Here is a 23602-nt window from a genome sequence, read left to right on the forward strand (position 1 = left end):
ATATATTGAAAAGTCATTATCTTCATGTTTTATTTTCCCAGATGGGAGTACTAAAAGAGCTTCAGTTTTCTTTGGTTGCAGAATATATCTTTCACATTTTGAAAAGTCCTCAGCCATACTTATAAGAATTTCGGCATCTGATGGGGATTTGGCATGACTAGTAATGTCATCTGCACACGCACTTGCATTGCACTAAATAGTTCATATCGAGCATCCAAGATCTGCATATTCCAAACGGTGTAAAAGTGGGTCTATATAGACTTTATAAAGTTCTGTACTGAGTACCCCTCCCTGACGCACTTCCCCGTTCCATTTGACTACACTTCTTGCATCTGTATGGATACTATGGATGATTGACCAGTGCCTGTCAGTTATTGCAGCATGATATACCCTTCGAAGTAGGTGGCTATGATCAACAACATAGAAGGCAGCTTTTGCATCAAGGAAGATCAGGTTCAGAGGCTCACCACTATCCTTGCCTTCTCTTGTTACTTTCTCCACTATCAGGGCAGCGTGCAGCGGCGAGGTGTTCGGTGTGAAGCCTCGCTGGTATGGGCTCTGTTTTTCGCTGAGGGTAGGTGCAATTCGGTTTCTGATCAACAGTTCTAGTATCCTCTCTACCACTGGTAGGACTGTGATTCCCCGGAAGTTACAAACATAAAAGCGATCTCCCTTGTTTTTGAAAACAGGTGTTAATAGTCCAATCTTAAGGCATGTTAGGATTATCCCTAGTTTCAGAATAGAGTTCAGCAAGTGTAACAGTACATTGTATAGATTTTTCCCCCCTTTTAGGATACTTCCGATTCTTCCGATACTTCCATAGAAGTCGGCGGATTTACCCTTATTAATGCTTTTCATCGCTTTTTTAAGTTATTCTTCAGTTATTATTCTAACATCTCGATCCTTCACTAAATCATTGATATGTATTAGTTCATTATGAACAGTTTCATGATATATGCTGTCGAACTGTGTATTCTCCGTTTTTGTTGCAAGAGAGGAAAAATGCGTCTGAAAACCGCGAAGAATTTCATTTATACCAGTGTGCTGCAATCCATTAAAATTTAGATCATCTATATGACATGATTTTGTTTTGCGTTGTCTATTAATTAGCCTGTAGAAGATTTTTTTGTCGCCGCTATGTGCATTCATAATATTCTCTCGGTCTTGTGTGATTCGTCGTGCATGTTCACGTCTGATCGAACTGCGACATTGTCTTTTAAGTTTCTTCATTTCTGTAAATAGATTGTTTTCAAGGTCTCTTTGTTTTCCTGCTTCTGTCCATAACTTCAATGCAGAACGTAGTTCTTTTAATGCACATCCTATTTCACAAGTCCATATTTTCAATTTTGATTTTGACCTTTGTACTTTTACCTTACTTGAGAAGGATTTAACAGTTTCTTTCACAATTTTCATAATTTTTAACGAATATACTTCAATGTCTTCAATGTTTGTTCGTTCACAAGGGTTCAATTCTAATAGTCTTTTATCTATTTCATTTTCGTGTAAAGCACTATCAATTTTGTCCCATCTGATCTTTTTAATTATAAGTGGAGCTTTTTCCTTCTGAGTTTTGCTACTAAAGTTCACATGAATTTTCAGTTTAATTGGATAATGTTCTGACGTATTTGACTCCAGATGTTTGAGGATCTCTTTCTTAGGAGGTACTGTTTGATCTTGATAACTGATATGACTGATATGCTTAATAAGGAAATAGTCAATTTCTGAAAATTCACGGCCTTTAGGGTCTACATAGGTTTTTCCAGAGATGTTAAACTTCAGATCTAAGTCTGTAATTAATTCAAGATGGTATTCAGTTCAAGGCAACTTAGGTCTTTTAATAGAAAGATATGTATTCATGTCCCCTCCAATCACTATACTATGGGAGTTTTGGTATTTAAAAACAATTTCACGCAGCTGATCGGTGCACTCTTGAAATTCTAATTCAGCGTGCTTTGCTTTCTTTTTATTTCTTAGATACCGGAAGGGCATGTACGCTGAGATGATGAGGACTTTTTGTTCACTATTGACCTCCACACACTGTATCCTCTCATTTCCATCGCTTACTTGAGTGACTAGGTGGTCTATGCTTTTGTTCCATAACACCGCTACACCTCCATGCCCTCTTGGGAGTTGAATGGGGAGCAGTGGGCTGTCCTAGTCAGCAGCTTTACCAGCATAACATATCCCCTTGCCAATGTATCCTAGTAAAGACAATCCACATTGAAATAACCAAGTTTCCTGTAGAAGTACAACATCTGAATTTTCATTAGATCATTTATTAAGTGTCCACTTGTATCTATATTTTTGCAATTGTATGAAATTATTGAAATCTCTGTACTGCTTTGTTCCACTTGTGTTATATTTGGTCCGGCGGTTGGGGGCGCTCGGCCAAAAAATACTGGATGCATTTTTCTGGTTGAACCATTTCTGTACTGCTTCCTATAAGATTCATGCTATCATGGTTTATTTGCGTTCTGTTTTCTGTGGTAACGACAGTCGCTTGAGGTATCTCGTTTCTTTCTCGCTGTTTTTAACGTCGGTATGATTGGATTTTGGAGCTGGGTGTCTTGGTAATGGATGTACCTGCCTTTTTTCGTTTTGTCTCTGGTTGTTTGAGCAAGCATTATTTGGCGGTTCTGATTCAATTCTCCTGTTAATCAGTATGGGCGTGTGACTCTGACTTTTTGTCTCTTTCCTATACTGTATGACTTGACCAGTGAGTGCTGTATGTAGGTGTCCAGTAGGCACTGCCACATAGCGCTTGGGTATTGACATTGATTGACTGTCTGTATGTGTTTTCAGTTTTCAGGTTTGAGACACTAGATCTTACACTTTCACAATTATTTGTAGCATTATTCTGATTGTCTGGGATTGTTCCATTATTTTGAATATTCTGATTTGCTATGTTTGTGTATTGTTTATCCATCTGCTTCAGTATAAAGTTAGTTACTTTGGAGTATATGGCAAGCATTATATTTTCATTTTCCATAGATGGTGTTTGAGTATTTATGTTTTGATCTCCAGTATCCTTATGTGAGGTCATTTCCAGATGTAGGAATTTGTGGTTCAAAGTTTTAAATGTACATTCAAGCTCCTGATATCAAGCTTCAATTCGTTTCAGGTACTTCTCTTGCTTTATCAGTTTTTTGTTGCTCTCTATTAACTTCTTATCTTAAATTTTTTATTCTGATTCAAAGTTCAAGATTTTCAATTCTTTTAATTTCCCGTCATTTTGACTTATCTTATTTTATGTGATTGCTTGCGATGTGCAGTCCGCAATAGAATGTATCGTCTGCGTTTCTATTGATGTTGGTTGGTGCACTGCCAGAGCCTTATTCTCAGTCTGTTTCTGCCTCACTTCCCTGTCCTCTTCGTCCTGGATGGTCAGCACACAATCATTGGAGCTTGTCACCTGTTCTGTCAGACTAGCACAATTAACACAAAACCATGTGAGTTGATCTTCACTAGTTTCCACACAGAGTTCATGACATAAAGCATTACAAGTTTAACAAGTTTGCACGTTATGAGTAAGTTCTTCACCACAGATATAACAGCTTGACAGTTTAGTATCATTTTCTTCATTTAATATGGATCGAGCACAATTTACTATTGAAGTGTCAATTGATGGAATGATCAGTTGTATCTTAGTAATGTCCTTATTGTTGGTTTTGCAACATAATTTACATGTGTAATTGTCCTTTCTGTGTTTGTCCTCCACATTTTCAATATCATTCTCGGACATTCCTGAGCAATAGTAGTGCACCCAGTGAGAGCCAGCGTCACAATAGATACCCCTGGAATTACATGGTCTTGAGCATTTAATACAGGTTATATCCTCTACATCGTTATGTTTAATTTGGTTTTTAATTTGGACTGTTTGTTTTTTGTACTACCTTTCTACTTCTTATCTATTACTGTACCCTTCGTTTTCTCCTTCATGATGTTCTCAATTCCTTCCGCCAGGAGTCTGTTAATCTCCCCTATGTCAACTGGCTTTCCGTCTAACCGAGCACTCAACACAATATCCTGTATCTCGAAGATGTCATTATCTGTAAAGAGACTGGTAGTTTTCCGTTGATCATGAATTTACATCGAGTCACATAGACGTTCATAGTGTATTGCCCACTAGTTTTGATGATAATTTCGACTAAGTGCTGCTTTGATTTGTCTTTAACATATATGATATTGGCAGTTCCTTTGTCAGATGGATAGTTATTGTTGTAAACAATACAAGCTTCTTTTAAGAGTTCAAATGTTGTTAGGTCGTCCAAGTCCGCCTCCAGTAATTTCAAATGTCAGACTTTCCACTTTCCTTGCGGCTTCTAATTTTTTTGCTAAGTCTTTGTTCACATCTAATGTATATCCTTTTACCTTGTTCTTTCCCATAGCAAATGTAGACTTGGGATGCTCTGCAGAGCGGCTCGTCTTACTGTTCTTGGCCAGGGCACTAGGAGAATGTCCTCCAGACTCCGTCGGGATAATACAAGTGTTATCCATCACTATTCTGAATGTCTTTATATGATATAAAGCTGTGCAGGCAGGTTTGACTAGAAGGGCCTCGTTTCACTTAAACTGGCTATACACAATGCCAAGAATGATCAGTAAGCTATACACAATACATATCGTCGGCTCCGTGCGAAAATGTCGTAACTAGAAAATCTTAACATTTCAGGAGGAAAAAACTTCCGTACTTTTTTAAAAGCTGCTGAAATTCGGAAATATTTGTCAAATGGTCCTCATTAGCATTACTTTACGTATTTTTATGTTTGAAACTGCTGTAAGTTGCTTTGTCTTTAAATTGATCGAGATAAGATAGTTTCTCAGAAACAATTAACACAATTCATACGAAACATTAAGATACTCCATATACCACATTTTTTAAGGGGGTATATATGAAGTTGTCCCTCGAGATATGTAATTATCCTTGCTACTTGAATGCGTAGTTCCATATATCTATACCTTTATGTTGATATCTGTCAGATTGAATCGTAGATGTATAAAAATACAAACAATCACATTCTTAACCGTTATTTGACATTATTTGATGTCAACATACTCATCACACTGACTGGGAAATTGTGACTGCACAAATGAACATTTTTTGTGTGATAAATTAAATCGTCATAGAAATAAAAGTTATTGTAACCCCAGTGCACACACTGGCCTTCAGAAATAATAGCCATACTTTTTTTCCTTAAAAAAATAATAGCCAAAACAGACGCGGACTTTTCCGCAAAATGGTACTGAAGGCAAAAATAAAAAAAACTATGAATCTCATTTTATATTTGTTTTATGAAATGTATATCTCTTGGATCTAATTTATAATATATACTTAAAACAAGCAAGCATAATATCAGTGTCATTTTCTTATAAAATATTATCATGGCTTAACAATAAAGAATACAATCAAGGTTGTGGGTGTGACTTAACAAACCAGACATCAGATACAGTTACATACATATATACTTTTAAACAAAAAGATAAATACTTTTATTAAAGTACTATCAATAAAATAAAAACTGCCTTTTCAAATTGTTCAATTTTTAAAGACCGTCTAGGAGCAAGTTCTGGTTAGTACATGTACCATACGAAATATTGTCAACCAGACCATCCGTAACACCATTTATATATTCGTCATTCTATACAAAAAATGTTATTAAGAACGCCGGAAGTAAATAAAAATCGACAAACCGTATCGTATCCGAATACGCCTGTCCGAAAACATGTCGAGATACCTCTTTTGCACATGCAAATAAACTGACTGCAGAAAATAAAAACCCGTTACCTTGCAAATACGCAATCAATATAGGTCGAAATATTGTTTTAAAATGTGATATTGCAGTGCTTTACTTTACTCATTGATACATAATTTAAAATTTCGAGAAGGCGGACATTTAATTTGCAACATGCGTAGAAAGGTACGGTTTTTAGAAATTAGCGAAAACGTGAATAATTGCAAAATTGCAAAACTCAAGTTAATACCTTTGAAAAGTGTCGAATGATTTTAACTTTAATTCGTATTTTGAGTGACAAAAACACTTTATAGAAAAATAACAAAATCGGCTTCTTTATAATAATTAAAGCAGACGACAATTAGCGCCCGCTGACTAAAGCAATTACGGTATCATTTGAGCAACGTAATCAAAATATTTACAAAAAAAATTGAAATCATTATCACACATCAAGAAATATTGAAGCAGACGAGAGATAGTGGTAATGATAATAAGTTGATGTCGATTAAACAATTATTTAATCAAGCCATGTTCCGTTGTTAACATACGTACTGCGCATAGTCGGCGGAAGTCAAGTTTCGTGTATATTTGTTTCATACACAGTTCATTCATCCATTACATAATTTACGATTTCATGGCTATACGGACGGTCAATAATCTTTCGTTTCAATACGGTTTGTATGCCCTTTAATTAATCCATAATTATCACCATACATTAATAAAGATTTACTTTATTTTACACCAACTCCAATATTTGATAGTTCGTCTCCTTTCTTGCACTACATTCCATAGTAGGAACTTGATATTCATGTTGTACCTGTTGTATACTGTTCAACATATAAAGATGACAAAAGTTTGAAAAGTATTAACATGGTTTTAATAATTGATGAAGATATTTCAACAGAAAAACTGTTTTCACTTGAAAATACAGTTTAAATCATATGTTAACATCATAAAGGTCTTTCTTGAGCCCATTACAACCTGGTGTTCTGACTGAGATATACCAAGCTTTGGTAGATGTAATTCCTGTTGATAGATTCAGCAAAGATGTTGGCAGTGCGACAGGTGTAAAAAATGCAATACAAATCCAAAGGTAAATTGAGTTTGGGTCGAACGAGGAAAAACCTTGTGTAAATATCTATAAAAAAGAATTAAATATACACAATTTGTCACTTGCTTTCTGATATAAAAATGGATACAAATTATTTGTTCCTGAAAATATATGTGAATATTAGGTTTCTGGGGACTAAAACCGTGCGTGTACGTGATGAGGGGAATACGATTAAATGTCCTCCTTACCTAAATGGCAGTCATCTACATAAAGAGAGTTTAAATGTTAACTATTTATTTTACTACACAACTAATTGTGCCAATAAAATCCGCATCAAATTGCAGGCGAACGTCATTGGAAAACTATGTGCACCGAATGCCTAAACTCGGATAATGTGTTGACACAACCAAGAGTTTGATTTGAGCAGAACAATTGTCGTAAGACATAGCCGATTAGCAAAACCAGGACGGCCTGCTCAGACATAATTTCTCGTATCTTAATCATATTAAAATAGGTTGTAAACGAATCTAGATGGTTTGATGACTATGCCTATTGAAATTGATATGTTTCATGTTAATGAATGTTTATGGGAGAATTTTAGCTTGTTGTTTAGGCAGAATGTAATATCAATCTTCATGATCAGTGCACATGGTAAAGGGTCAACACTGACTTTAATTATACGTGTTCGTGCAAGCATTAACTTCATAGAAACCCATATTCATATCCTACTGTCTTCTGCCTTAGGTCTATTCAACTTAATAATGAAACAACTATTTAATTTGTTTCCATTTGAATTGACATTCATAGAATATGTAGGTCGGTCAAAGGTTCTGTTTCGTAAACGTATTATACCATAAACAAGTTTGTCCCACTCTTAAAAGGATGTTAAACGAAACGAATATTATAAATATATATGCAAAAACTTTTCTCTACATTTAACATAGTCGTTGCGAAAATTCCACGAAACGATTCCAGCGATCTGAGGTACACACCGTGTTCTCGTTAGATGTGTTTACCTGTTTACTCGATACCGTCCCGAACGAATGACAACTCTTCTTCGCCGTTTGTGACGAAAAGACCCAATGCTAATCAGTGAGGTATACCGACTGAGAAAATTTAGCTAACTCAATCGGACGGCGAAATACATAAATTTTGATTCAATATTGATGTATGAAAATAGTGACCTATTGCAAACTATCACTCATACTCTTTCGAATGCCTACGCATATTGTGCAGGCATATTAATAGGAATGGTCATGGTCCTGTTACTAAATTAATGGTACAGAGCAAACACGTTTAAACCACTAAAAACCATGTCCTGTATTATCATATAGGTGTACGTGCCCAATCACAGCTTTACACAGATGACACAGCATTGAAATGACGGCCGTGTCTGATTAATTGCCAGTTTTAATCTAGAAAGTAGCATCGTGTGCGATGGGTTGTCTTTAGAAGAGGATTACTATGTTTTATATTGAGTGTCATTTATACGATATAGGTATTATGCTGTCAAAAACGTTGTACTCTTAAGCTCAAAGAATGTGTTGAAAACTCTCCTGATAAAACATGTCCACTAGGTCAACATACACGTAATCGACATTTTCAAAAGATATGAGTTGAGTTCCATTGTTTGGTCGCATGCTTTAATAACATGTGTTTTGTACATTCATGTACATTAACAGATCCAAAAATTTAAAAACAAATACAAATAAAAATCTAACAATTAATTGAATGGATTTACTATGTTTATATGCACATTTTGTCCGATTTAATACTGCCATAAAAGCGTGTTGCCTGACTACGCACACTTACATAGTACAAAAATTAGTTTTCTTCAATGAAAAACAGCTTCACGGGACTTCAAAAGTGATTCAAATATATTATATGAAACTGCACTTTATATTTGCAACTGTGGTAGAAATATAGGCAATAGAATCCTTTAAATAAAGTTAATAGAGTGTTTACACCGGTACTGTAGGCGTTGTTAGTTAGCTACGTTTCCTTTTATTTGAGTGCTTCTTTTTTTCAGCATCATATAGTTAAAACAATGTTCATTCACTTGTTATTAACGTAGTTTGCTATCCCTGAAACATGGTTTGCTATTAAACTATGATTATATAAGTTAATTATTTTACAGAACCATTATACTCAAAAGTATTAATTATTTATATATTACATATGCACATAAGGAAGAGGAAGAATAGTTCTCCATATCAGATGGTCTTTATTTGTATACTTCATTCTGTCTTTGTATGCTTTTTCAATCATGTATGTTTTACAATCCTTAGATTATTGAATTCAGAATTGATATAAGCAGTTGCCTTGATATGTAAGCAATACGGTGAACGTTCAATGTGAAAACACTAAATACAAGTTGTATAAAATAAGTTTTTACTTTTTTCACACAGGAGGACGCCCGCAGACTCCAGCATCACCTAGCGGGACCGCTGCACAGGAAGCTGTTGGTGCACACATGTAAGTATCAGGGAAATATGAAAGCCAAATCGTTCATGTTTACTATAAACCTGTCACAATGAATTATATTGATGTTCGTTATCAAGCTCGAGCAAGGCCTTGACTCCAGATTTATACCCTTCATGTCGGGCGCTTGTTACAAAAAGCATTGCAAAACTCTGTGCTATTCAGTTTTCTCTCACGTATAATAGTACATTTATGTTAACTAATTTTTTCTCTTGTTTACAAATTTGTGTTAGTGCAGATACATTTTCAATGTGAATTAATTGGTCTGGGGATCGCTACGACGAGTTAAAACTTCTTCGCTGCAATTGTTTCATAAATATTTTCTATTTGTACCACATCGCATATCCATCTAAAGTCTCAAAACTATATTGAACTGCCAAAATCCGTAAAATAAACGTGCGCGTTTGGAATAAGTTGTTTTATTAAAAACTAATGTAATAAGTGACCCGGATATGAATAGCTTATATGGAAACGTCCATTCATATTGTGAACAGCCCAAGAAGAATGTTTGCACACAACGTAGATGCGCATGCGTCAATATGTGTATCGAGGATATTTAATCGATTGCCTACATGTTCAACGTTTTATTAATTGAGAACTGTGAATGTAAACAAACTTAACCTTCTACGATTGCATTATTAGCACCCGTTAATACAAATGATCGCCGCTATCTGTTGAGAACAACAGAATGTTTTAACCCCGATGTAGCAGCATGCACTATGAACGAGGTTAAACAACGTCCCACAATACTTGTTTATCAGCATCTATAAATAGCCTCAAACGGCAGATGCGACGGTTATCGTTCTTAGCGTAGTTAAGAGCAGACCGATTTTCAACGCGCAGTATTAACCTTAGTTTTCCGCGAACAACTAAAAAAATTTCTGCCAGAGATCGAAAATCAAAACAGGCTTTATAAAAGTAAACGCGACCCAGCCTGAGAAACATTTTTATTGTTGCCTGATAGCTAGACATTTGTGCTGGTGACCATATAGAAGTTTATTATGCAAGGTATATAATAGTTGAGTATTGGCAGAAAAAAAACCTATTGACATGATAAAGTTTGATAAATAACACTACATATGCAAGCAAGCTATGACAAGATAATGCCACGTTTGATAAAATAGGCTTAATATAAAAGCCAGCTAATCTGCTTGTCAAGACCCCCGACCGCACACAGTGTTTTATCGATGAAAATGGCAAATAAATCATACAGATATTTCATGTTTATGCTGTGTCATCTTTGGAAAAGCTGTGATTCGGCGCGTGGACCCTTATATTTATATAAGGCTTGGTTCTTGAATCTTGGTTTGATAATACTTGTTCTCTGTATCTTTTACGTCAGCGTAAACTATGATGACTTTGCATTTGTTTGTTAAGATTGAACATCAACCAAGTAGTTAAAGCTAAATTACTTAACTATCTGTATGCTTTGGATACAAGAGGGCCAATATGGTATACCCTCAAATAACAAATTGGGCTAAGAATTACAAATAAAAAGCAAATTAATAAAGTAAAAACTTCGTATTGAAACTTTTCTGAATTTCAATATCACAATTTTGTAGTCTTAGATAATGAAATTGATTTGTGCAAACTAAGGTAGAAAAGATTTGTTTTTTACAACATTTCTTGAAACATCAATAAACAATGCGTAAAAAGCCATACGAAATTTAGAAAATAGATTTAAAAATATACAAATAAACAGCAGATATTTGGCAATAGGTAGGAAAAAATGGGTATGAAAATTTTGGGTACAAAAATTTTGCCAAAAAAAATTAAGTACGTAAAAAGATTTGGTGACGAAAATAATTAGGGTAGGAAAAACATTGGGTACGAAAAAAATATTGGTAACGAGCAAAAATTTGGGTACGAACAAAAAAATGGGTACGAAAAAAATTGGGTACGAAAAATGTAGGGTACGAAAAAAAATTGGGGGTACGGGGAAGTAGTACCCGAGGGGAACTTGATCCTTTCAGCGAAACTGGGAGGCGGGTTACATTCTCGATCAAATATAACAAGAAATATTCAAAACTTGACATGCTCTTTAATTACACCATGCTCTTTAATTTCACATGTATAGCATACCAAACTTTATATTTCGTTGTTTCCTTTCGTAAGTTAATGATGCTATGTGTACGGACGTGATTTCACAATCCCATGTGCATGAACATATACTTTTTCTCTTTTGATTATTGTTCTTTATCTCTAATTCAATAAGCTTAGGCATGTTTGTTCGTTAAGTACGGCAATAAGTTCACGATGATTCCCGATCGAAAGTGGGTATGAGCACATAGTCGTTAGAGCACTTGAATACGTGAGTTCGCCCATGAACACATGGTCAGGTTAATTAAATCTCCGCGATATGACCTAATATGTGTTTAAAACAGCAAACAATATCCAACAAACGAATGAATTGTCAAACATAGTATGTGCACTGATGTGGCTCTGTAATTTATGATTAAAAAGTTTATTAAATATGCAAAATGACAAAGCACGCAAAAGAGCGAGTATCACAGATATGATACGGCTATTATGCTGTATATATACCATAGTCGCTACAACGTTTACAAATGGCAGGTTCGAAATAATTCGTTTTCTTCACACTCATGATCGCGTTGAAAGTTAATTATACACGTTTTAATTCGCAATTTATTTACTGAATTACGACCAATGTCAAATACATTACAGAAAATGCATCGTTGTTTCATTGATCTATAAACATATAATGGATTGAATATAACTGATTTAAAATTAACGTTTTTAAGTTATTATTAAATCTTTTCCCAGAATATGCTGTCCTATTTATAGCTGAGCTTCCTATACCTTTATCAATGATAATCAGCGAGGTATGCCGATTAGAAAAATCGAGCTATCTCAATCGGACTGGCTCGGTCTTTTACATAGGTTGCCATTGTGAAGAATTTTTTCATGATATGATAACTTAGACGATGCTTCGCAGCATCGTCAAAAACTGATAAACTTAAACAAGAAAAAACATTATCATAACTAAAACTATATTGTACTGAAATAAGAGACAGACAAAATATCATACTATTTATCTGCGTAGATACACACAGTGACAATAAAAATGGAATAACTCCACTAATTCAGAACATGTTGTGTTCAACAACTTCTTGCTTGATGAAGTACACATTCATGCATACACTTAAAATGCTCCATTTATGCCCATCGCATTGTTTATTTGTCCCTTCTTGAGGAATGGATCTGGTAAAGGTAGTTAAATTGGTGAAACAAGTTGAACTGTATAATAAACATCAAAACGGACTATCATGGTTTTATATAATTATTATATACAGGGGTCTAGCTAAGCTCAAAATTTATGGAGAAGTCACTTCTCCCTAAAGCCAAAATAGGGAGAATTGGTAACATTTTTGGGAGAAATGGTACATTTGAGTCATAAATCTTAGTTTTACGTATATTTTGCAGCAACTTAACGGATAAGTGGTTTCTGTTCAGGCTTAATCAACTCTTCACTTGTTTTATACAATAAGACATTTTAAGTGTATAAAACCAACATTTTCCTTATTTCTCATTGATTGTTGATTATGATTGTACTTTTAATTACTTTTTTCCTGAACACGTGTATCAAATAAACTTCAATTGTAACAAGCCAGTAATGTTCAGAATCTTTTTACTTCCTTGTTAATTTTAATCAATTCAACATTAAATCAAATTCATATTTTGTTCCAAATATTTGTTTTAAATTAAAAATTCATTTAAAATCTCATTTTACAGCAGATATTCCAAATCTGACCTGTAAATAAGCCCCATATTTATTGCCAGTGCTAGGTTACATCTTCCCATTTGATCATTATTAAGTATTGTTTTAATGGGCCATTAAACATTTCTGAATCATAGTTATTGGTAGCCAGCAGAAGGCAATTAATCAAGGCATCATCTATCAACAATTTCAAGAAGTGTTATAGCTCCTGACTGTTCTTTTGAATGTTCAACTTTGCATGACCTGTAAATGGGGCAACTTATGGGTGAGAATTCTCCTGTGTCCAATTCTCCACATCAAATTAATTTTAATCGGTCAATGTTTGGCACAAAGGTAATCATTAAAAGGAGGAGAAGTATCTTCGCCTTCTTGAAATGAATGTGCGAAATGAAGATTAATTAGGCGAAGAAATCGCCCACACGCAAGATCCCTGATTTATTTAATTATTATATAATAAATAATTAAAAATATACAAACTGTTATGTTGTTTGGTGAACATCAAGTTAAAATAGGAACTGTACACAATGTCAATCTTTTCCGCATGTTTGTGGTGTTTTACATTTTTTGTTCAAAGTTTAGGAATTGTCAAACTTTAAGTTGGGATAAAGTAAAAACAATGTCAAGGCATAAGGAACGTTTCACATCCATACTTAAATAACGCAAAGGAATAAACACTGCATTTAAGTGAAGTTTCATTGTAAACTTGTATGAACAAACACAGAATATCCCATTTTTATGGTATGAACATGATTAATATTTACTCGCTACATGTAAATGATAACATCATCAGCGGAATGCTGCCTTAAAAAATGAGAACATTGAATGTAATTCACACAGCTTTTTTTGTCTAATTGCAATTTACACATTCATATCTGATACACAGAGCCCAATTTTGATGATACATTATATAAACAAAACTAGATTGAAAAGAAAAAATGCAATATGATTGAATGACTGTGAAAAAAAAAGAATACGAGTCTCACTCTGTGAAAACGGGGCTAAATGCATGTGCGTAAAGTGTCCTCTCAGATGAGCCCGTGCAATTCACACAGGCTAATCATGGACGACACTTTCCACCTACACTGGGTGTCGTTAAGAAGATATTTTATATGAAAAATACACTATAAGCGCAAAATGTCGTTCCTGATTAGCCGTTGAAGACTGCACAGGCTAATTTGGCACGACTCTTTATGCGCATGCAATACGCCCTATTCTCACAGATTAAGGCTCACAGGATATTCTATAAACTAGTCTTGACTATTCTTTCTTGCTGACTGACACATTGTTTTTCAACATCTTTACTTCGGGCTGATACAAGTCCATGCAAAGAACGCCGTTTTCATCGAAGAAACTTGCAACCGACTTGGTTATCTGACTTGTACGCGTCTTCTTGGAAGCAGCGTCTGTATACGTCATCGACAGCGTGTACTGGTCATCATATCTGAAAGCAGAATCATTGAATCTCGTTATAGGAAAACAAGACATAATACATGTCTGTTAAGTTTCACCCCAGATTAACCCATGAAGTTCGGACTGCACAGGCTAATCAGGGATGACACTTTACGCACATGCATTAAGACCATTTTTGTTAATGAGACTCAATTGTATGACTTCCAGTTTCCTTATGTGATTTTCAAGGGGATACATGAGATGAAAAAAAGATCTATTAAATATGTTGTAATGCAAAAACTAATTCCTGTGTTTTTTTTTACATGTTTACATAGTGTTTAATTTTATTAAATTAAATTAATTCAATTAAATACAAGTCACGCTCCAAAAAGGTTGTTATTTATATATATATAAGCATGAAAATAATATAATAGGAGGTATGTCATTTGGACGAAAGATCCTTGGCTTTTCACATATTTATGTTTAAATATACCTATTGTAGTTTGCAGTTAAACTTAACTAAACTTAACATTTCTATTTACATACTTGGCGCATGTGACATTTCTTTTTACATACTTGGCGCATGAGAACTTATTAAAAATATTAATGCTCGGCTCGAAACATTGGCAGCTCTGAGCTTGCGGTGATTTTGCCAAGCTTCAATAATATATGTAGTATATAATATTAAATTTAAATGTTAGTCTGAATTACATATATGTGGTAATCGATATATAATTATTTTTCTGAAGATAAAATGTTGATCTCATAAAATAAATTGGTATAATTAGATGTATGTTATATAAATGTTATATATAGCTGATTTGTTATTTCAGAATGCGCCAAAAGTCAAGTCTATCGCTTCATCGCTTGAAGAGAAAGCGCTTGAAGACATCGCAAACTATACGATTAGTTACCAAAATGCATTCATTCAACTACATGTCACACTGGCGTTTGTCTGCAACAAATTACACCTGTGCTAACGCCCATTAAGTCACCAAAACGTTCACCATCGTATAAAGTATCTCCACCCAAAAAGCGAGCAAAGAAAAGCATTTCTGCAAGGGCTCTTTTTGAGTAGCAGCCATTTTGTGAAAAAAATGCCGTGGCATTCATGACGCTACTGAATCATATTTTCTTCTAAACATTAACAATGGATCAGTCAAAACGAAAAGCGAACAGTTAAGTGGAATCGATATCGTGTGAATCTCAAAGCTATGAGAATACTACAACACAAGCAGACAATTTAACGAGATACATGTTCGTAAAATAGTTTGTACTAATGTATCTTAGATATGATATAGTTGTATATCTACATCTCAAATATTAACTCTTATCAGATTCTACCACCTCCTTTTAATACCAATTTTATGAATTGTTATAGACTTTCCGAATGCTTTAAGAATGCTTTGTGCTATTTTAAGCCAAATACAAATTATGTTCATGCTATGTCATGAAATAAAGTTTAATGTTAATAAAGAAGTCATTATGATCTAGTGTTATATTTTATATCTTGACAGGGGTCAGAAGTTGCCACACGCAGGAAGTAAAATATTTTATTGATGCTAAATATCTGATAAAATAACTTCCTACCGGACATGTGCCCAATTTGATGGAGGGGGGGGGGCAGATGTAAGACATAAGCAAAAAACAGCAAATACACTTTACAAAAGTTATGATGCTTCAAGAGAAATCTACTGGATTAAAACATTTTGAGGACTTTTATATTTATTATCTATTTTATATCTATTATACCCGGAACATGAATGTCTTCCTATCAGAATATACTGTTGTTGATAGCCTAGCGCAATGTTGAAATTATGCATTTGTACACTTCAGCATGTGGTGCATTACAACTAGTGTTTTGTGTATTTTCTTCATTGTCAGATATAAGTGCCAATAGACAACATCAGTGCATCAATATTTCTTTATAAACGATAGTGTTAACAAGGCTTTGCTATAGCTATACACGGTAAACTGCCCCGCTTCCTAGTGGCCATGTTTTTCAACGGACCGTAACAATTTTCGAATTAAGCCGATGTATCATAACAACAAATGTTCGGACTAAGTTTCATGAAGATTTAAGTATAAATGTGACTTCTAGAGTGTAAATAAGGTTTTACTATAGCCATGTGAGCAAATATGCCCCCTGGCGGCCATCTTATTCAACGAACCTGAACCATTTTAAAAGAATGCTGATATATCATTAAGACATTCGCTGTGACCATGTTTCAAGAAGATTGAACGATAAATGTGAATTCTAGTGTTAACAATATTTTCTTTATTTTGACCAAGTGACCTAGGTTTTGACCTGGTGTGACCAAGTTTCGAACACGACAAAGATATGAATGAACATGCTCATGTTCTTAATTCTATCAAACAGTTCTGCATTATAAAAAAACGTATACACTGTAGTTCAGAAGAACCCGTTACAGTTTTATCACATCTTACAACATTTGGCCAATCTTGATAACAGCAGTCCATTTAGCACAGAGAAATCAAGAACTGGCTACTCGAGCCAAGAATAATAAGACTTGATTGGGTCAATATTGACCACAACTGACCATTTCGTACAATACTGACCGCAACTGACAATTATGGAAAATACTGAGCACAATCTACGATTTCAGACAATACTAACTAAAAACTGACCATTTTGGTGGAAGTCGTCTCAAAGAACCTCGTCGGGTAATCAAAATCTAACCTGAAAGTTTTAGTCATTTTACTTCAAGTTTTCATTTTTAACATGATTTACACAGGTGTGCGACATTTATCGTTAATGTTGCGACATATATCGGCAGTTGAAATTTTTGCGACATTTATCGTTAAAGTTTTGACATATATCTTCAGTAGGATTTGCGACATTTATCGTTCCTTGCGACATTTATCGTCAACGTTGCGACAAATCTCGTAGCCTGCGACATATAACGGCGATGCGACATTTAACGGCGCTACAATGTAACTAACATACAATATTCAATACAATTTTATCGTAATTTGCGTTGCTGTAATAATGTTACAATTTTATCACATCTTACAACATTTGGCCAATCTTGATAACAGCAGTCCATTTAGCACAGGGAAATCAACAACTGGCTACTCGAGCCAAGAATTATAAGAATTGATTGGGTCAATATTGACCACAACTGACCATTTCGGACAATACTGACCGCAACTGACAATTATGGAAAATACTGACCACAATTGACCATTTCGGACAATACTAACTAAAAACTGACCATTCTGGTGGAAGTCGGCTCAAAGAACCTCGTCGGGTAATCTAAATCTAACCTGAAAGTTTTAGTCATTTTACTTCAAGTTTTCGTATTTAACATGACTTACAAAGGTGTGCGACATTTATCGTTAATGTTGCGACATATATCGGCAGTTGAAATTTTTGCGACATTTATCGTTAATGTTGCGACATATATCGTCAGTAGGATTTGCGACATTAATCGTTTCTTGCGACATTTATCGTCAACGTTGCGACAAATCCCGTAGCCTGCGACATATGTGGCGCTACAGACGGTTTTAAATTAAAGCGAGTTCTCTCTCGGCCCCTGAAAATCGCGAAAACAAAAAATATTACAAAATGAAACTATTTGTTTATTTTAAAATATAAATATAACAAAGCTAAGATTAAGAAAATATTATATAATTCATTTGATATAATCGTTTTGCTAATTTATTTGAAAACAAACAATCCTCTACATTGGAACGATACAAGGCATCTTAGACTATTGACAAGCAGACGTGACACGCTGGGAAATCGAGTTCTAGTCGATTTTGTTGATAATTGAGCCTTGTTCTGAGAAAACTGGGCTTAATGCATGTACAGTCCGTACAGACTAATCAGGGACGACACTTTCCGCTTTTATGGAATTTTTAGTTGCAAGGAAGTCCCTTCTTACCGATATCAAGATTAGGCGGAATGTGTCGTCCCTGATAAGCCTGTGCGGACTGCACAGGCCAATCTGGGACGACACTTTACGCACATGCATTAAGCCCAGTTTTCTCGGAACGCGACTCAATAATAAATCTTGTTGCGTATGTAGGCTTAACAAAAACAAGCATTATTTTGAATGAACGCAAATTGTTTATGGCATTAAGAAAACATATGCATAGCAGTGTTCAATTATAGTTATTATTTTCAAAAATTATCATACATTTAGAAATATTTAACGCGCCTAACTACCGTACACACTGGTTACGTTGTATGAAATGCGAATTTAAATATAATTACATATACAATATATTTAAATGTCTTCAAATATACAATAAAATAGTTCTTGAAGGTAAGTATAAAGACACATTTTGCATTATAATACATGCAAAATACATAGGTAGTTCGAAATCTTTTGAAATTCTTCAACGATAAAGCCTTATAACATCTCTATTTAATTTTAATAAATCGGAATAGTATTCCGAGTTGTTTAACACAAACAATACACGAAAGTCAATATTTAATAATTGTGTAGAAAGCCTGATCACACAGATAACATTTACATCTTACTAGTCAGCTAACTCATTGCCTGTGATATCGTATACAACTGAAGTTTCATGGCGCCTGTAGCCGAGTTGGACACAGCCAGCTTGGTACCATCCTTAGACATGCATATGCTGTACGGGTTCTTCATAGCCAATGGGTATGTACCGAGTATTTTACCGTCAATGGTCAGGTGCACGATGGAGAGCTTATCCTTACTGCACACCAGCACTGTGTCACCTGGCCCTGGACAGGCACCAAGAGGTTCCTGTATGTTCTCATTAGTGACTGCTCTAGACGTGCGATTCAGGGTGTCGTACAAGAACACAGTGTGAGCGGACCTGTCAGTCAGTACTAACGTGTTCTTAGACTGGACATACGTGCACTTACTCTCATCTAATTTGTACTTCTTCATAGGAAACGTCAGGGAGTAATCAAAGTCTGACTCTACCCCGCCCACTGATATCATTCTAAGTGGACGAGGATCATCGTACGTACTCACGACCATGTTAGATGGAGACATGCAGCATATAGAGTCGAACTTGGATGATGTTTTGATCTCCCTGGTCAGTGTGATGGTATTGTCTGCACTCACAGACAGGAGACATACTAATTTATCACAATAACCACCCGTTACACACAGTGTATCATGTGACACACATACTACGCAATGTGGGTAATCCTTGAACTTGTACGGTGTTCCAAGTCTCTGTAGTCGCTCATTCAGTATAATACATTTCATGTTCTTGTTATCCACGGCTACCAGTCTCCCGTCAGGCAGGAAGTCCAGTCCACTGAGTAGATGCTCCTCCTTATCATCTCCAGTCTTTGGTACATCCACGGATACGAGCAGCTTCAGGATAAGTGGCCTTGACTGGGATGATAAGCTGATGGGACTGGTTTCAACTGAAATAATAATAACAAACAATAAAGATATTAATAAGTAATAATGATAATAGTATTATTATTAATTTGTATTATTGTTATATAATTACATAATGTGTTATTAAAATGAGTCCATTTAAAAACTTGTTCACATATCTTTGTATTTGTAAAGTGCCATGAACTTTTGCACATATCTTTGTATTTGTACAGTGCCATGCAAAAGCTTTACAAATGAAACTCGTATATGTATATATCTTAAATAATTATTATGTCAAGATAAACTTATTCGTTTGGGATACGTTTATATACTTTTTTGGAAGAAATTCTTTCACGCTGGGCCAATCAGGGACAAGCATATAAGTGGATATGTTAAGTGCTGTTTTTAAAATATAACAAATTAATCGATGGAGAGCGTTAAAAACGCATGATAACTTTGTTGATGATTCTTTGATTTACATACCAAAACGGCACTTTGCTTGTTGGAATATAATAAATTCTTGATAATTTTGACGTTTTTTTTTAAATCAATCCATGACCGGGTCTCAGCAGGGTAAGCTTTATTTGAAAATGTATGTGTTTTCTTAATAGTATATAAATATCATCATCATCGTCATTAGCAGAAGCAGCAGCAGCTTATGTTCGCGTGTATCAATAACCATAACGACACTTTGCTGGTTGTAAAATAATACATTATTTATATTTGTATTTTTGAAGTGTTTTTAATGACCGGGTTGCAGCAAAGGTAAGGTTTATTTTAAAATTGATGTGTTTACTTAAAAGTATATAATTCTCATTATCATCATCATCATCATCATCATCATCATCATCACCATCGTCGTCCTCGTCGTCGTTGCCTTCATCATCATCATCATCATCATCATCGTCGTCCTTGTCACCGCCGCCATCATCATCACCATCATTATCAACAACAACAAAGCGTTGCAATACATATACCGTATGAGTACGAATTAAGAAATCATTATATCAACTATGTTGAGATAAGAAACTCAGAACCGTACACAAGTTTTTAAAGAATCATAGGTTGCTTACATGAAAAAATGTAATAAAGTAGTTGCAAATTATATTCTTGTGGTAGTAAATAATATGTATGCTGTGAACATATGAAACTTCATTATTGTTTTCTTTGATATTGGAAAACAAATATGTTCTTTGTGTTCACTTCACTAAAATAGCCCAAAACAGGTAGGTATGCTTAAAAGTATATAAATCTCATCGTCATCATCAGCAGCAGCACCATCATGATCAAATTCAGTTCATGTTCCCTAGTTATATATTTTTTGGTCGCGCAGCTTCCGTTCGCGTTCGCGTGGTATGGCTTACAAAAATTGTGTGTTTCTTTGTTCATTCCGTTTTAATTTTACAAAGTTTGAAATTTACTAAATATATGATAAATGAAATATTTTAAATTCTCATATATCCATTTAATAGGGATATTAGTAAGTGTTATGATCTCAAATACTGCTAGTTACTTATGTTTATTTTTATCGTACTGAACCGCGCAACTCTGAAACATTCACATAAATACTACATTAAATGATTTTATTTTTTATTAACTGTTCGATTGTTCCAGTATCCAATTAGTTAAGTCGGAATAACACTTTTAAACTTCATACCGCTCCGTATTATCTGGACTGCATAGACAAATACCGTTATTAAAAGGCACTGAAGGCTGAAGGCACTGAAGTTGTTCGCTATTGCATAATCTTAGACGCACTTCAGTTTTCAAAATTATGTTATAGTTTTTTATATCGCAAGTTTGAAATGAACACAACCCATTCAAATTTATACAGAGTGTGTTTTAAAGCACAGGTCGAGATGTGTGTGCACTGTTTATCCTCATATTTATGTTATAGAGATAGCTTTGACAAAATAACAACATTATGTCTCTTTTTTTCACAATTGGTTGCTGCACTAGCAACCATCTTTAAAATTTTGTTTCCTTGCTAAAAAATAACAAGCCTATAATCATGCACATGTTGTGTAATGTGTATCTAATACTGTGCCTATGTTCTTTAAATTATTGAGCAACAATTTTCCAACGTGACAGACTTTTAATGCAGCATTAAGCCCCGTTTTCTCTGAAAGCAGCCAATATGTACAGATTTCAATGATAAACTGGAAAATGTCGTCGCACAAGTTGTTATAAACACTAGACTGGCCAATATTGTTGAACAAGCTCTTAAACCTTATACATGCTGTCTGCTACAGTGTTCCAGTGGTTAAGTATAAACAGGCAGTGGTTATTGTTACTAGCTGCAGTTGTCGTCCCTAGCGTAGTTAAAGCAGACTGATTTGCAAAACTGCCTCTCTACTTTATTGTGAGCTAACGCTCACACTAATTAGACCGAATGTAAACTAACTGTTCAATAAAATACCTGTCTTGTTTCCATCATAATTCAGTTTTATTGAATTGCTTCCCATCTCAAGGAGTGAAGTAAGTTGTTTTGGAAAAGACACTGTCATTGTTGATGAACATTTAATCTTTCTTTGGCCATCTATAGTTGATTCGATAGTTTTCCGTTTCTCCTTCATTTGTTCTGAATAAATATACTGCTGACTGGGTGTTCCGCGGTCTAAAACGACACAACACATCGAATATAACTTATTTAGTTCATCCTTAACTTTGAACGAGGCGTCACGTTTATTCTCAATCCGTTTGACTTCTGCAGTTTTAAATTGTTTTGCCACACTTATTAATTTCTGCTTTGCTTCTTCAAACAGTTTTATGATACGATCTTTCATTGTATCCACCTCTGAAGAAATCTTTGCAATGGACTCATTTAAACCAGTCTCAGACTGCTTACACTCTGCGATAATATCGTCAGCCTCGGATTGCAATTTTATCAATGATTGTTTTAATGGTTGCAGGTTGGGTCGTGATTGTCTGGATACTTTGACTATTTCATCCAATTGGTCACATTTCCGGTGAATGAGAACACATGAAAGGCAGCAAAGCTTAGAATGATCCTGGCAGAAAAACTCTATTTCTCGTGCATGCTCATGGCACTTCTCCATTCCTTTCATGTCGATTATAACGGGCGCAGATGTATTGTCTTGTACATTGACAATGTTGTGCTGACCTGGTTTATAGACGATGTGCGGATTTTTGCACGTATCGCACAGGTATTCGTCACAATCCTTGCAGAAAACCGTAGCAGTTTTTGATATGTTGGTTTTCATACAGGGCTCGCATGATTGTGTCACAGCACTTTCTCCAATAAAGTCGCCTGCATTGTCTCTGTTTGAATCCACAAGTCTTTTAGAAGCCATTGTGAAATTGTGTTTGAACCTGTTTCCACTTTCGATTTGAAAAACACTGTCTGTACGTTTAATATATACTTTCAATATCTTTTACATAAAAAATGAAATTATAGACAATTATATTTTCTTGCTTTATTACGTTGCCACATTATATATATATGAACACCAACTGATATCCAAATAAAACAATAAAACACTATTACTGTCCTACTTCCTTCTACGCCCTAAAGTTTATCTCTGTGTCGCTAAACGTCGTTAGGGAAATACCAATCGTGATACATCGACTATCTCCGGAACCTTCGTAAAATGATTTACTTTAGTATGTAATAAAACGTCTGCGGTTAGATAACAACCGAGTATACCATGACTTTTGGGCTGTCAGCCGAGCGTGTTCTCGTTCGTTATATATCGGCTCTACGTTAGTTGGGTAAAAAATATATCGTTGACTTTCGGGAGATTAATACAGCTATCAGTTATTATATCAAGGTAGCAGTGCAGCCCCGTACACGCACGTAAACGGGATGAGGATTTCGTCCGAAGAGCCGCACTCGATCAATGTT

At 34.9% G+C, this 23602-nt stretch overlaps 1 protein-coding gene across 1 annotated transcript in view; it reads right to left on the reverse strand.

Annotated features, from left to right (window-relative positions):
• LOC127868311 (uncharacterized) overlaps positions 1 to 23321 on the reverse strand; it is a 33201-nt gene extending 9880 nt beyond the window's left edge. The window contains exons 1-2 of the mRNA XM_052409956.1: positions 22157 to 23321; positions 19044 to 19781 (exon numbers count right to left, since the gene is read on the reverse strand). Of these exons, the coding sequence (XP_052265916.1) occupies positions 19044 to 19781; positions 22157 to 23051 (1633 nt within the window). The 5' untranslated portion in view covers positions 23052 to 23321. The remainder of the gene's footprint in view (positions 1 to 19043; positions 19782 to 22156) is intronic.
• Between the last annotated feature and the right edge of the window lie 281 nt (positions 23322 to 23602).

The sequence above is a fragment of the Dreissena polymorpha genome, chromosome 2 (assembly GCF_020536995.1).
Source record: "Dreissena polymorpha isolate Duluth1 chromosome 2, UMN_Dpol_1.0, whole genome shotgun sequence".
Classification (NCBI taxonomy): domain Eukaryota; kingdom Metazoa; phylum Mollusca; class Bivalvia; order Myida; family Dreissenidae; genus Dreissena; species Dreissena polymorpha.